Source organism: Heterocephalus glaber, unplaced genomic scaffold (genome assembly GCF_053883595.1).
Source record: "Heterocephalus glaber isolate CG9 unplaced genomic scaffold, H.glaber_assembly_v1.0 deba00001571, whole genome shotgun sequence".
NCBI classification, from domain to species: Eukaryota; Metazoa; Chordata; class Mammalia; order Rodentia; family Bathyergidae; genus Heterocephalus; species Heterocephalus glaber.
In genome coordinates, this window is record NW_028258356.1 from 8296865 (window position 1) to 8314030 (window position 17166).

Here is a 17166-nt window from a genome sequence, read left to right on the forward strand (position 1 = left end):
TGAAAACTATAGCACTTCAAAAAAAGATATTGAAGGGGATATCAGAAAACGGAAAGACATCCCTTGCTCCTGGGTAGGAAGGATTAATATAGTGAAAATGGCCATACTTTCAAAACTGCTACATGGATTCAATGGAATCCCAATTGAAATTCCAGCAGCATAGTTTATGGACCTTTAGAAAACAATCCAAAAATTCATTTTCAACAAAAAGAGATCCAGAATAGCAAAAGCAATTCTAGTAACAGAGACATGGCAGGGGGCATCACAATCCCCAACCTGCAACTCTACTACAAAGCTACTGTGATAAAAACAGCATGCTACTGGCAAAGAAACAGACCTGAGGACCAGTGGAACAGATTAGAAGATGCAGAAACAACGCCAGACACACTCAGCCGTCTCATCTTCAATAAAGGAAGCAAACACCCTCACTGGAGGAAAGACAGCCTCTTTAATAAATGGTGCTGGAAAAATTGGGTTTCAACTTGCCAAAGATTAAAACTAGATCTATATCTCTCACCATGCACTAAACTAAAATCGAAATGGATTAAAGATCTAAATATTAAAATAGAAACTGAACCAGTTGGAATAGAGGTTAGGTAGAACTCTTGAAGACATCGGTGTAGGAAAAGATTTTATGAACAAAACCTCAGTTGCCCGTGAACTAGCACAAACAATCAACAAGTGGGATCTCTTTTTACTGAAAAGCTTCTGCACAGCAAGAGAAACCACCAGCAGTGTGAAGAGACAACCCACAATGTGGGAAAAAATCTTCACCTGTTGTTCCTCAGACAGAGGTCTACTATCTCAAATCTATAAAGAACTTAAAAAGATCAGACCTCCCAAATTTAAAGACCCATTCCGAAAATGGGCATCTGAAATGAACAGACATCTCTCAGACAAAGAAGTAGAAATAGCAAATAAATACATGAAAAAATGTTCAACATCACTGGTCATTGGAGAGATGCAAATGAAAACAATGCTGAGATTCCACCTCACTCCAGAAAGAATGGCTGCTATCATGAAATCAACCAATAACAAATGCTGGTGGGGTTGTGGGGAAAGAGGAATACTGCTCCACTGCTTGTGGGAGTGTAGACTGGTGCAACCACTGTGGAAATCAGTATGGAGATACCTCAAAGAACTAGGACTGGAAGTCCCATCTGACCCCGCTATTCCACTGCTGGGGATCTTCCTCAAAGAATTAAAAGAATCATACCATAGTGATATATGTGCGCCCATGTTCATAGCAGCACAGTTTGTAATAGCTAAAACTTGGGAACAGCCCAAATGCCCATCAACTGGAGACTGGATAAAGAAAATGTGGTTTTAAAAAAATAAAATGGAGTACTACTCAGCCATCAAAATTTATTACTAAATTGATGCACATTGAGACAATACTCTTAAGTGAAATAAACAGGACACATGTGTAAATACAGAATAGTTTCTCTAGTGTGAGAAACTGAAAGTGTAAATAAGGACTAAAAGGTATAATAGATAATGTGAAATAGGAAGAAAAGGGGCAAAGGGGGAGAGGAAGTGGGGGGGGGAGGAAAGAAGGGAATGGAATTAATATGAGAAAATGGAGAAATGGAAACAAAATCTTTGTAAATAGGGAGGGATGGAGGGGTTGAAGGGAGGGCAGGGGAATGGGGAAAAAATAAGAACCAAGAGAGATTATGTAAAGGTGCAAATTTCCAATGATGAATGTCATTATATGGTATACTTAAAATGTACCAATGATTAAAATGAATAATTGAGAATGTGAAATAGGAAGAAAAGGTCCAAAGGGGTAGGGGAAGTGGGAGGGGTAGGCAAAAGGAAAGAAGGGAAAGGAAAAATGATGATAAATATAAAAATTGCAAACAAAGTCTTTGTAAATAGGGAAGGGTGGAGGGGGTGAAGGGTGGGCAGGCGATGGGGAAAAAAATAGGAACTAAGATACATCATGTAAAAGTACAAGTTTCCAATGACAAATGTAAATGTATACCTAAAATGTACCAATAAAAGAATTTAAGGAAAAAAAATACATGTTTAAATCTAATTTTCTGAATGTTTTACCTATTTCTTTCCCTGAACTGGATTTTTTCCTCCTTTGTAACAGGAGGCTGAATTTATGGTTCAAAGTTTAAAAAATAAACTATTTAGTCATGTATAGTTTGCTACAACCTTGCCACGACTGCGCTTGTTGGACTAGTAGGAAAAGAATCACCATCTTTTCAGAGATGTAGACTCTCAGGCCTCATCCCAGACCTGCTGCATCAGAAGCTCCCTTTTCATAACCTGGCGATGCCTACTGACACGAAGTTTGAGTTGCACTGACCTGCACTGTGTTGCCTAACCGTTGCCTGTTTTTGCAGTTTACCAAACACCGATGAAACTGCAAGAGCTGCTATGCTGTAGCCTTTCTTATTCTTTCTTATTGTAAGTACACTAAACTAGCATCCTTTTCTTTTCTTTTTCTTCTTTTTGGAGCTGGAAACATTTATATTTCTCTTGAAGGAGTGGAAGAGCCCAGGAAAAGGTGTCCCCCTAACAGGTATTGGCCTATTCTTCAGGTATGCTTTTTTTAAAAAAATAGGAAATTTGAACATTCTCTGGGTTTGCTCAACCTGTTCCTTCCGCCCCCCACCCCATTAACTTTATTGGTACATTTTAGGTATAAAATACAGTTACATTCATCATTGGGATCTTGTACCTTTACATGAGTCTCTTGGTTCTTATTTTTTTCCCCTTCCCTTGTCCTCCCTTCAACCCCTCCACCCTTCCCTATTTGCAAAGACCTTGTTTCCATTTTTTTCCTCTTCTCATATTTTTTCCTTTCCCTTTTTTCCCTTCCCCCACCCCTCCCAATTCCCCTGCTCTTTTAGACCTTTTCTTCCTGTTACACAGTATCAGTTATACATTTTTAAAAATTACAATATTAAGATCTAGGAGACATTACCACAGATTTTACAGAATTTAAAAGCACACAGAAAGCATATTACAAAAATCTTTTTTGAAATAAATTTGACAACTTCTAAGAAGTAACTCAGAAGACAAATTAATGAAACCAGCTCTGGAGGAAATATAAAATTTGAATAGCACCTATTAAAGAAAGTATATTCCTAGCTTGAAAACCTACCTATATAGCAACAGCAGGCTCATAAACATTTTAACTGATAAATTATATCAAACATTTAAAGCAGAAAAAAGAAGGAACACTTCTCCCCTCATTTTAGGAACTCAACATTGTAGCATCCTTATCTTATTAACCCACACTTGAAAATGGCTCCATTACAGCTCCAAGAAAATAAACAGCTTTTTGAAAAATAGATTCAAGGAGAAAAATGATACGATCATCTCCATAGGTTTAGAAAAAGCATTTGATAATTTTAATATTTATTCAGATTTTCACAAATGCTCTTAGAAAACTAGGAAAAGGGAAGAACTTTTTCAGTGAGAGTACTCATGTAACCCAAAAGCAAACACGTGTTAATGGGAAAACCTTGGAAGCATTTCTTAAAATTAGGAAAAGGATAAGCATGTCCACTATCACTGCTCTACTTCTATAACACTCCAGAGATCCTAGTCAGTGGATAAGGACAAGAAAAAGAAACAAGGTACAGGAATTGGGAAGGCATAAGCAAAACCTCCGTTCTTCAGAAGAGGACTGTAAAAAGAATCTCAGACAGGATACTAAAAATAAGGATTTACCAAAGTAGTTGAATACAAGATATGTCTTAAAAATCAGCTGTGTTCCCATACAACAGCAACAGAGAATGAACTGAAAAGGGACTATTTTTAATAGCAACAGGAATGATAAGGCTTTTAAGAATAAATCTAGCAAAATCTATTTGCATAAAATACTATAAAACTTAGGTCTTACAGCATACAGTACTTAAAACTTGGAGAAATATACTATCTTTATGGAAAGGAGGATTCAGTACCATAATGAGGTTAACTCTTCAAATTCAGTTCCAATTAAAACCTAATCAAATATATATATGAAAGTAAAAAGATCCAGAAATAGTCATGTTACATGCTTGAAGTAAAATAAGTTGAGGGTCTTGCTTTACCTAGTATCAAGGCTTATTAAAATGTGGCATAGAAATGGACAAACTGGCAGACAGAACAGAAAACAGTCTAGAAACCAACACACAAACAAATGGAACTTTGACTTATGACAGAAACACCACTGTCATTTGGGGGAAGAGGAAGAATGCCCAAATATATGGTGCAGGCACAAGTGACTATACACAAAGAAACACAAAGTTATATTTTGACTCAACATTAAATAAAAAAGCAATTCGAAACAGATTAAGGTTCTAAGCATAGAAAGCAAATATTAAAAGAATATATAAGAATAGTTTTCAAACCTCAGGATAGGGAAAGATTTCTTTAAACATACAAATTCCATCTTTAAAAGATTTATATACTGGACTATGTTAAACAACTCTTTTCGTCCATCAAGCAATGATAGAAAAGGAAAAGACAATTATCAAACTGTAAGAATTTATATGTAATACATATAGTTGATAATCATTTAGAGTCAAGAATACATAAACTTCTACAAATCAATATAAAAAAGAAAAATGAATTAATAAAAATCAGCAAAGCACATAAATAGGGACTGAACAAGAGGAGAAAGAATATGGTAGTAATCATGAGGAAAGAAACTTAACCTCATGAGTAATCAAGGAAAAGCAAATGAATACCACAGTAAGATACAAACGGTACACCCACAACACTAGAAGAAACTAATAAAAGATAATTTCAAGAGTCACAGAGGATATGAATCAATAAATACATACTACTAGTGGAAGCAAATTATATTTTAGAAAGTAATCTGGCATTATCTTGTGAACTGCATTTCAATGACCAAGCAATTCCACTAGATGTATACTCAAAACAGCAGTTCTGAAACTTTACAGTCAAAGGGTCGATCCCTCTAGCTTACTAAAAATTATCGAGTGACCCTGTAGAGCTTTTTTAAAATGTGGATTTTATCTACTGGTATTTACCAAATGAGAAATTAAAACAGACAGGTAAACTGCTTAGTGAGAAAAGGCCAGTGTTTTCTGTATTTTTTCAAACCTCTTTAGTGTCTGCTGTCATAGAAAAGAACTGCTTGCTTTTGTATTAAATCTACTGCAATATCCACATCCTTTAGTCACCAGAAGGCTTCAGTGTATACTCGGGAGAGAATGAGTTCAAATGGTAAATGTCTTAGTATTTTTATGAAAATAGTTTTGACTTCCATGACCTTCTGACAGATTCTTTGGGAACACTGAGGTTACCAGGTCATACTTTGGAATCAATGCCCTAGGAAAAACCTAGCAGTTACACCTGGAAACACAAACAAGGTATCATAGCAACATAGTTTGTATTAGTTTCAAACTGTAAACAATCCCAGTGGCTACAAATAAGAGAACAAGTAAGTAAATCTCAGTGTACTCATGCAATAGAATGTTACATAGCAATGAAAATTACAGAAATACTGCTAAAACATGAATCTTTAGGATTTTTGTTGACTGAAGAAAGGTAAGACAACATAATATGTATAATTTTAATTTTACAAAACCCAACAAAACAACCTAAGCAACACACTATATAGGAACACATATTGTATATGACAATGGTTAAGAAATGGCAAGGAAATGATAAATACAAATTCAGGAAAGTGGTTATTCAATGTAAATTAGTAGTACTGTTCTAGGTTTTAGGATAGGAGGCAGATTCATGGGAGTTACAGGTACTGCATATATAAGTGATCAAATAGCTCATCAAAAGGTAATAAAAACATATGAAAGGCCTATTTTAAGGCTAAAGTTTTAGGGACTTCTTAACCATTGTAAACATTTCTAGTTACTGATCAGTTTAAAAATCTCTTAAAGAATGAGGAGAAAACCACAAATTTATTTGTTTTAGGGGGATATAAAACAACAACTTCTACTAAAGTAAGAGATTGCTAATGTTACCTCATTAAAGAGGTTATTAATACTGTAATTCTTGCCGGGTGATCTTCACTTTGCTCTATTTTGTTAAGAAAATTAAACAAACCAAAAATAAAAAATCTTAATATTTATATGCCTTTGGCAGCAAAAAGTATACAATTTTAATTAGTTCTTACAAACCCAATAAAAGTATGATCACCATTTTAGAGATGACTAGAGCAAGACAGAGACCCTGAGTGATTTTCTGCAGTCCCTCGGCTAGTGGTATGAATGTAAAGCTTTGAAAACAAGCTTCTTGACCTACCGAGGTCTCACGCAGAACATGGTGAATCAGCCCGAGCCCCGGCAGCAATCCACTACCCCCCACCCCGCTCCTCTGTACAGCCACCTGCTTCCACACTACAAAGATGCAGAGGACAATGGACCACCAGACCACTGTACTGAGTCCTGCCGCTCCCAGCCCAGAGGTAGGGGCTTCTGAGCCGCTGTCCCACTGCTCCTGGTACAGAAGAAGGGGCTTCTTGGCCACCATCCCTCCAGTTGCTCCCAGCCCAGAGGAAAGGGCTTTTGGGCTGCCTTCTGTCCCGCCACTCCCGGCCCAGAAGAAGGGGCTTGTGGGCCACCATCCCTACCATTGCACCCGGCCCCTGTCCCACCTATCCCAGCTCAGAGGAGGTGATCCTTGCGAGTGCCAACAGCACTCCCCGCCGCCCCCCCAGTCGAAATGAGAAAACACATAAATAAGTCTCAAAACCAGACTTCCGGATCACCTACAGCAACCCCAAAGGGAAATAAGATGGAACACTCTGATACTCAACCACCTGGACCCACTGAACTGGCAATAAAAGGGGATCTGGAAAAAATGAAATCAGAAATAATTTCTCAGATAACAGGAGAAATTGTGTTCCTAGTGCAAGACATGATTAATAAATCTAGAGAGGAGCTCAGGAACATGATGGAATCCCAACATAAGAAACAAATGGAATCCATAAAACAGATGCAAATAGATTTTCAGGATATGAAAAATTCCACTGAAAGTCTACACAGCAGAATGAGCCAATGTGAGGACAGAATTTCAAATATAGAAGATAAGATTGCAATTAGTGACCAGGGAAAGAAAAATGGCTTCAAAATTATAAGGGAACATGAGAAATCAATCCAGCAGCTGCTAGATGATCCAAAAAAGAATAACATAAGACTGAGTGGGCTCAATGAAGACACAGGAGAGAGTGGCGATGACATAAAAATCCTCTTCACAGAAATAATGGCAGAAAACTTCCCAAGCAGGGGAAAAGAACCTGACATACAGATAAGTGAGGCATATAGGACTCCAAATAGCCTTGAACAAAAAAAAAAAATCTGCACATAGGCATATAATTGTTAAGATTCCAGAAACTCAACAGAAGAACAAATTTCTACAAGCAGTTAAGAGAAAAGAAACAAATCACATACAAAGGAAAGCCCATCAGAATCACAGCAGACTTCTCAACACAAACCATCAAGGCAAGAAGAGCTTGGAGTGACATATTCCAAGCCCTAAAAGAAAACAGCCTCCAACCCAGATTGATGTACCCTGCAAAACTATCTTTCAAAATGGATGGAGAAATAAGATACTTTCAGGACAAAGAGCACCTTAGGAACTTCGTGAATACCAAACCAGCACTCCAAAACATTTTACACAATATCCTAGGAACAGACATTGAGTATCACAACCCCAGGAAGCAAAGCAGAATGAACCCATCTGGTACGACAAGAAATTAAATGTAAAGGGGGAGAACCCAACAAAAAGAAAAAGTCATGGCAATGACAAGTCAATACCTTTCAGTTATAACCATCAATGTTAATGGTCTCAATTCACCAATCAAAAGAAATGGACTGGCAGAATGGGTCAAGAAGGAAAATCCAACAATATGCTGCATACAAGAAACACACTTCATTCAGAAGGAAACTCATAGACTGAAAGTTAAAGGGTGGAAAACAATGCTGCATGCGACAGGAACCAAAAAAAAAGCAGGAGTAGCTATCCTCTTGGCAGATCAAGTAGATTTCAAACCAACACTGTTTAAGAGAGACGAAGAAGGACACTACATCCTTGTAAAGGGAACAATCCAAGAGGAAGAGATGACAATCATAAATATCTATGCACCAAACACTAGTGCACCCAACTATATAAAACAAATACAAACGGACATGAAAAGTCATATATGCACTAATACAATTGTAGTGGGGGACCTCAACACCCCACTGTCACAAATAGATAGATCAACTAGACTAAAAATAAGTAATGAAATACTAGAACTCAATCGAACTCTTGAACAAATGAACTTAACAGATGTTTACACAGTCTTCCACCCCACAAAATCAGAATACACATTCTCAGCTGAACATGGGTCATTGTCCAAAATAGACCACATACTCACACATAGAACATGTTTGAGTAAGTGCTAAGGAACTGAAGTTATCCTCTGTATATTATCAGACCATAGCGCGATGAAATTGGAGATCCATAGCAAAAGAAACTCGAAAAATTTCATAAACATGTGGAAATTGAACAACACACTTCTGAATAACCTGTGGGTCACAGAGGAAATTACAGAAGAAATCAGACAGTTCCTTCAATTAAATGACAATGACAATACAACATATCGGAATCTATGGGACACAATGAAAGCAGTCTTATGAGGGAAATTCATAGCAGTGAATACATATATTAGGAAAACAGAACTAGCCCAATTGAACAACCTGATGCTGCACCTCAAGCTTCTAGGAAAAGAAGAGCAGAACAACCTCAGAGCGCCTACAAGGGAGGAAATTATCAAGATCAGAGGAGAAATCAATGCAATGGAGACTAAGAGAATGATACAAAAAAAAAAAAAATCAATGAAGCCAAGAGTTGCTTCTTCGAAAGAATCAACAAAATTGACAAATCCTTAGACAACCTTATCAGAAAAAGGAAAGGCCCAAATCCATGCAATTAAGAATGAAAAGGGTGAAATTACAACAGACCCAGCAGAAATCCAGAGGATCATCAATACCCACTTCCAGAACCTATACGCCAATAAGATGGACAACACAGAATAAATGGACAGATTCCTAGACACATATGAACTACCAAAGTTGAACGAAGACTTAAAAATTCTAAACAACCCAATATCAATTGATGAAGCTGAAAATGTAATTAAAAACTTAACAACTAAGAAAAGCCCGGGCCCTGATGGCTTCACTGCTGAATTCTACAAGACATTTAGAGAGGAACTGCTGCCACTACTGTTTAAACTCTTCAATGAAATTGAAAGGGAAGCAATACTCCCAAATTCATTCCTGGAAGCAAGCATCACCTTGATCCCCAAAGCAGAGAAAGACCCAACCGAAATGGAGAACTATAGGCCAATCTCACTAATGAACATAGATGCAAAAATCCTTAATAAGATACTGGGCAAATAGAATGCAGAAGATCATCAAGAAGCTCATACACCCTGATCAAGTGGGATTCATCCCAGGGATGCCACCATTGTTCAACATACGCAAATCAATCAATGTAATACACAATATCAATAGAGCCAAGGAGAAAAACCATATGATTATCTCTGTAGATGCAGAAAAAACATTTGACAAAATACAACATGCATGCATGATAAAAACCCTACAAAAAATTGGAATAGATGGTCTCTACCTCAAACTGATAAAAGCCATCTATGAAAAATCAACAGCCAATATCATATTAAATGGTCAAAAACTGAAATCCTTCACACTACAATCAGGAACAAGACAAGGACGTCCACTATCACCACTCTTGTTCAATATAGTTCTGGAAACATTAGCCACGGCAATTAGACAAGAGAAAGAAATAAAAGGAATAAAGATAAGAAATGAAGAAGTCAAATTGTCATTATTTGCAGATGACATGATTCTCTATATAGAAGACCCCAAGAACTCCACCAAAAGTCTTCTAGACTTAATAACCAAATTCGGTCAAGTAGCTGGTTACAAGGTCAACACACAAAAATCAATAGCTTTGCTCTACACGAATGACAGACTCACTGAGAGAGAAATAGGGCAAACTATTCCTTTCACAATAGCATCCAAAAAACTGAAATACCTAGGAATTAACCTAACGAAAGAAATCAAAGACTTCTTCTCTGAAAACTAAGGCACTCTGAAAAGAGAGACTGAAGATGATATCAGAAAATGGACATACATCCCTTGCTCCTGGGTAGGAAGGATTAATATAGTGAAAATGGCCATACTTTCAAAACTGCTATATAGATTTAATGTAATTCCAATTGAGATCCCAGCAGCATACTTCATGGACCCTGAGGAAACAATCCAAAAATTCATTTGGAACAAGAAGAGACCCAGAATAGCAAAAGCAATTCTAGGTAACAGAGACATGGTAGGGAGTATCACAATCCCCAACCTGCAACTCTACTACAAAGCTACTGTGATAAAAACAGCATGCTACTGGCAAAGAAACAGACCTGAGGACCAGTGGAACAGATTAGAAGATGCAGAAACAACGCCAGACACACTCAGCCGTCTCATCTTCAATAAAGGAAGCAAACACCCTCACTGGAGGAAAGATAGCCTCTTTAATAAATGGTGCTGGAAAAATTGGGTTTCAACTTGCCAAAGATTAAAACTAGATCTATATCTCTCACCATGCACTAAACTAAAATCGAAATGGATTAAAGATCTAAATATTAAAATAGAAACTGAACCAGTTGGAATAGAGGTTAGGTAGAACTCTTGAAGACATCGGTGTAGGAAAAGATTTTATGAACAAAACCTCAGTTGCCCGTGAACTAGCACAAACAATCAACAAGTGGGATCTCTTTTTACTGAAAAGCTTCTGCACAGCAAGAGAAACCACCAGCAGTGTGAAGAGACAACCCACAATGTGGGAAAAAATCTTCACCTGTTGTTCCTCAGACAGAGGTCTACTATCTCAAATCTATAAAGAACTTAAAAAGATCAGACCTCCCAAATTTAAAGACCCATTCCGAAAATGGGCATCTGAAATGAACAGACATCTCTCAGACAAAGAAGTAGAAATAGCAAATAAATACATGAAAAAATGTTCAACATCACTGGTCACTGAAGAGATGCAAATGAAAACAATGCTGAGATTCCACCTCACTCCAGAAAGAATGGCTGCTATCATGAAATCAAACAATAACAAATGCTGCTCCACTGCTGGTGGGAGTGTAGACTGGTGCAACCACTGTGGAAATCAGTATGGAGATACCTCAAACAACTAGGACTGGAAGTCCCATTTGACCCTGCTATTCCATTGCTGGGGATCTTCCCCAAAGAATTAAAAGAATCATACCACAGTGATATATGTGCGTCCATGTTCATAGCAGCAGTTTGTAATAGCTAAAACTTGCAAACAACCCAAATGCCCATCAACTGGAGACTGGATAAAGAAAATGTGGTTTTTAAGAAATAAAATGGAGTACTACTCAGCCATAAAAAATGAGAAATTAGAGACATTTATAGCTAAGTGGATGCACATTGAGGCGATACTCTTAAGTGAAGTAAATAGGACACACATGTATAAATACTGAATAGTTTCTCTGGTGTGAGAATCTGAAAGTGTAAATAAGGACTAAAATGTATAATAGGTAATGTGAAATAGGAAGAAAAGGGGCAAAGGGGAAGGAATGGAGAAGGATAGGGGAAAGGACAGAAGGGAATGGGATTAATATGAGAAAATGGAAAAATAGGAAAAAAATCTTTGTAAATAGGGAGGTATGGAGGGGTTGAAGGGAGGGCTGGGCAAGGGTGACAAATAAGAACCAAGAGAGATTATGTAAAGGTGCAAATTTCCAATGATGAATGTCATTATATTGTATACCTAAAATGTACCAATTATTAGAATGAATAATTGATAATGCAAAATAGGAAGAAAAGGTCCAAACGGGTAGGGGAAGTGGGAGGGGCAGGGGAAAGGAAAGAAGGGAAAGGAAAAATGATGAGAAACTGAGAAAATGGAAATAAAGCCTTTATAAATAGGGAAGGGTGGCGGGCGTGAAGGGAGGGCTAGGAATGGGGAAAAAATAAGAACCAAGATGCATTATGTAGAGGTACTATTCTCAATGAGAAATGTAATTGTGTTGTATACCTACAATGTACCAATAAAAGAATTTAAGAAAAAAACCAAAAAAACCAAGCTTCTTGCACTTTCTACATCAAATATAAAATAGTAAGTCAAAGAACAGCCTAGACCTAAAAGAGAAATTATGAAAATTTTCTGCCTTTAAGCATGTAAGAATTATTCTCCAAACTGTATGATTTGCATCTAGTTACATGGAAGAATCTGCTAGTTTTTCCAATGCAATATCTATAGTAGATTTAATTCGGTTTGTTCTATTAAATTCACAGTGTAATTCGGGACATCTTTTTCTCTTTTCCCCTTCCAATTTCTTCATTTTGGCATATTTTATAGCTTAAAAATGCATGAAAAAGAGGAAACATAGTCAAGAACACTCAAATCTGTAAGTCACTTTTCTTAGCAAGTCTGGGAAAAAGTTTGATGGAACAGTAAAAATAATGACCTTTGAGTTAAAAAAACGAAGTATAGATAGCCTGATTATTTAAAAGCTGTAGTTCTTTAAAGATGACCTGATTTTTGAAAAGCCCCAACTAGCACTGAAAATAAATGAGAATGGATTTTTACAAACTGAAATTATTTAGATTAATATTACCCTGAAAATCTAAGCAAAATTAAAATTCATAGAAGCATTTAAATTACCTGAATCCCTTCATTAAAATCCTTAAAAATCAATACTTAATTTATCACTTTTAAATATGGCTTGGGCAAAGTTTCATACAGAAGAAAGTATTCATTATGAAAAATAAGATGTAGAATGGGAATTAAGCTATACATACAAAGACTAAGTTTAGTACTGCTTTTGGCTCAACAGGAACGGAAAAATGAGAATTTTGTGAACTTTTTAATAATCAAGTAAAATTTTTTAAATTCTCTGACAGCTCCTGGAGCACCTCGTGTTTACCTGCAAAGAGTCTGTAAATGCGTCATCCTTGTTTTCAATGGGTCTGAACAGCCCCTTTTTCTTCTCCCGGTCCCTTATGTCTGGGCTGGCAGCACTAATAAGCATCTTCAGGTTGGCTGTGGGTGTCCATGGTTCTGCCTGCTGTCTGTCCACAAGCTTAACTGGAGTAATGGGATTTCTTTCTGGAGTGAAGATTTTTTGCTTCGATAAATCCATTGGTTCATTTTTTATTGGCGTCTTTGGGGCCATCCTTGATCGATCAACAAATATATTTTCCTATTTTTTTAAAAAAGAGACTTTTAGCAAGAAACAGCAGGTATTAGCTACGAGTAGTTTGTTCCCACCATTCACTAAGACTTGGAAATACAAACAGGACTATATATGTCCAGGGCTGAAAAGTATCAGGATTGGGTTAGTGAAAAATGGATAGACTTCATGGGAACTGAACAGTGGCTCCAATGAGAACCTGTGGTCCTTTTAAACACTTTTTCATGGGATCTCTGTAAGAGGTGTCATGAATATATTAGTTATTGGTTGATGTTCACAATAGGTGGGGTGATGAAGGCCAATATAGGTTGAATCTATATTGTTTTTAAGGGCTACATATGTATTTTTACACACTACTTAAAAATCTGCACTAGTTAGTGAAGAGCAATTATGCTTTTGTAGTTCAAAGTTCACCAGTGGTAATATAGCAATTAGTATAGTACAACCAGTTACAGAAAGAGCATCCAACAAAATACATTTTAAGCAAAGTTAGAGTGCTGTGTAGTAATGTTATTCTTCTAGAGCAGTATTTCTCAAACCATCCAGAGAAGGACCAGCTTTTTATATTTCCAAACTCCCATGTACTGAGCTGATCTTACTTGTTATGACTAATATGCAATTCCCATCATATGTGATTTGCCGTTTTGTTTTGTCACTCAAACAAACCTACAGCCCATTCAACCAGAAGACTACTGATCATAAGCTCAGATAGCCCAAGGTGATTATCAAACTACCAATAAAGTTTTTAAGTGCTCAAATCCCAAGTTTAGTTTTTAAATTTTTTTGTAGCCTGGTAATAGTTTGTAGATAATTATAAGATTAAAGATGGGTCCATTATGACAAAGGACTAAATACTGAAAACTAGCATTTAGAATCACTAAGTAATTAAAAATTTTTCTTCCTTCTAAAATGTTTCATTCAAAATCAGAAAGATTCTGCTCTTCCTGTAGACTTCACTTCCTGTCAACAGTGATTTACATAATCATGAAGGTGGATGAGTTAAATATCTGTCACTCCTTTTCCTCTTTTTTCCTCTACATGTATCACATTACAGTACAGCACGCTTGGATTCTGGCTGATCAGTAACTTAGCCATAGTGACAGTCTGTCCTAGCATGATAGGCAGGAAGGGTGTGGATGGGGGAGATCATTTTTCATGTCATCACAGCAGCAGGCACTCAGCCTAGAGGGCTGCACCTACTTAACTCTCAACAAGTCCCTGCCAGTATGCCCTTCTGATGAAAAGTTCTACAAGTGAACTCTCAAGGGAAATTACCGAGTGCCACATTCTGTTTCATGTACTTTGTATGTATTAATTCCTCATCTAATCCTGTGGTATAGGCACTGTTGTTTTTCCAGTTTATAGATGAAGAAACTGAGGCAGAGAAAGGTTAAATAACTTGTGTTAGGTCATATACAAACTCATTTGGTATAAAAATTATTGGTATGTAAGAAACAGCTGAAAGCAGACGTTTCTGAAATGCTGCATCTAGAAATGACCCTGGGTAAAACTGGGAGGAAGTTACCTTTTTCACAGTTCCAATAATCCAGCAGGCCACTGACCCCTACTAGCATCTCAAGAGAAGCAGTAAGGGGAAATGGTTATATTTGCAGGATCTAGAACCACTTATCAGTCTCTGCTCCTTAACAGAATGAACATGGGCAAGTCCTTGACTCCACTATACTTCCATTCTCTCAGCTGAAAATGAAGTTCATAAAAACACCGATCTCAAGTGTTATGAGAATAGTCCCTGGTATACTGAACACTCAACTTACCATTACTTTTTCCTCTCTTTCGCATTCTGGCACTTAGAGTTAATATAATACAGCACATCATATTGCTATTTAACTTCTGGGCATGTGTCCTGTCTCCATAATGAGACTGTGTACTTGTGGGGGTCAGTTTGCACATCCTTTTCCTCACAATCCTCAACCGTTACAGTTGCTCAACCACTGTGCTTCGATTACCTAGTTCTTCCAAAAGGTGTCCTCCTCGGAGAGGGTGTGGCTCTGGCTTGCGTGCACAGGTATTTACTCTCCTTTCCTGCTGTTTCCACAGTACCTGTCCTCACAGGAGCTATGAGTTCCTATTTTTTTCTCAAGCTAGACAGCAATTCAGAATGGATTATTTCTTTATACACTCTGATATATTTATACTACAGTTTAAGTAATAAAATGGGAGGGCAGTTAGGGTACATGGCAGGTTAGGACTATATCACAACTCTTTGTGAAAATTTAAAAAATACCAAGCAAATTGTGTTTTGGGGACTCAGGTAGACAAGAAAGTCAACTGTAACCTAGTCATACCCTGTTCTACCTGTCTGTCTATTCTGTTATCCTGACACTGCAGAAGGCAGAGGAAAGGGGATTAGCATGGGAATTTACAATCCTGATTTTTTTTTTTTGGTACTGGAGATTGAACTCGGGACCTTGTGCTTGCGAGGCAGGCGCAGGAACCACTGAGCTAAATCCCCAGCCCATAATGGGAATTTAGAAACAGAATCTGGTTCATGTCAGGGGTGTGTTGGCTCATTCTGTCTGGGCACAAGTTTCTGTATGTAAAAAGAATTTAGACCAAGGTACCTGTCTTCAAGGCTTTCTAGCAAGGCTGCATAACTGTTTAGTGGATGCTGGGATGCACCATGATCTCTTCAGGAATGAATGAGACATCCCCTCAGCTGCTGGAAGTCATGCCAACAGCAAGCCTTTGGCCAGACTGCCTTGACTGAGGAGGGCTGACAAGTCCAGGATCCCTCCCTTTCATGGAAGGCCTCGATGCCTGGTAGAGGAGCAATGACATACAAAAGCCTGGTCTCCTCGCCCCAACTCAGGACCATGTTTAAGGCTCATCTTAGAACTCTCCAAAACTCAGACTTCTACTGTAATTACACTGCAGCTCCACTTTTCCTTTTCTCCAATTGTGCTCTCTTCCTTTCCCTTCCCTTCCTTCCCCTCCAATGCCCTCCCCTAGGCCTTGAACCCAAGAGCCCTCCCTCATAAATCTATACATTCAGTTCCAGGTGGGGTCTACTTGTCAGAAAATGTAGCTTGCAACACCTTAAAAATCACTTCCCCGGTGAGAGCCTGGAGAATGGAACCCGGGAAATGGTCCTCCAGTTCTCAGACGTGAAGGAGCTAATGCGCCCTGGCTTCTGTGCCACACAGCTGCTGTGAGGATTAGCTCAAATAATGCCAGCAAAGCACTGTCATCTGCCAAGTGCTACACAAATGTTCATATCTTTATGATTAATACAATATCTGCACTATGACTACAGGTAAATGCTGCCATAGAAATGGCTCAGTAGCTGCAAGATCTTGGTTCTAGTCATGGTTCCATCTCCATACAGCTTTGATCATGTAACCTCAAATAGTATCTGTAGTCATCAGCACTGTCAAGGTGCTCAACAGCATCTGAGCAACCTCGTCCAGTTCCCACAGGCATAGCCCACACTGCCCCAATGGTCCACCTGCTTTTCTTCAAACCTGCCCTGTGCACTCAATCACCTAAGTAGTGGCTCACACCATCACTTTCTCTTCAGTGCCACTGCCTGTTGAAATCCTACCTATTGTTGAGGGCTCATTGTAAATACATGTTAGGAAGTGTTTCCTTCTGTCTGCTGATCAAACTCTCCTTCCTGCCACAGTACACTTCCTAGGAGTAATCTCGCTGATGGCTTTCTCCCACCTTCCTCCCAGGAGTTCCCCTACAAAGCCTATTCTGATCCACAGCTTTCACTTCCCAGTTGCCAATGCAAATCAATGGTGAAATATCTTACTTGACCTCCCTGCAGCAGTTAAGACTGCTTCTCGCTTCTGAAATACTGCACTGCTCTTTCTCTCTTGGCTCGCTTCATACTTCTGACTGTGCCTCCTCAGTCTCCTTCATTGGTTCCTCTTCTTTCCATGCTTAACAAAATGCAAAAGTCCACACTCAGCTCTTCAACCCTCTCT

At 38.0% G+C, this 17166-nt stretch overlaps 2 protein-coding genes across 2 annotated transcripts in view; one reads left to right on the forward strand and one right to left on the reverse strand.

The window, feature by feature from the left end:
• The window catches only part of LOC147823672 (uncharacterized), a 239325-nt gene that overhangs the window by 182379 nt on the left and 39780 nt on the right, over positions 1 to 17166 (forward strand). The gene's annotated exons all lie outside the window — the stretch shown is intronic.
• Positions 1 to 17166, reverse strand: part of E2f7 (E2F transcription factor 7) — a 50844-nt gene that overhangs the window by 29845 nt on the left and 3833 nt on the right. The window contains exon 3 of the mRNA XM_004845002.3: positions 12950 to 13225. Within this exon, the coding sequence (XP_004845059.2) occupies positions 12950 to 13225 (276 nt within the window). The remainder of the gene's footprint in view (positions 1 to 12949; positions 13226 to 17166) is intronic.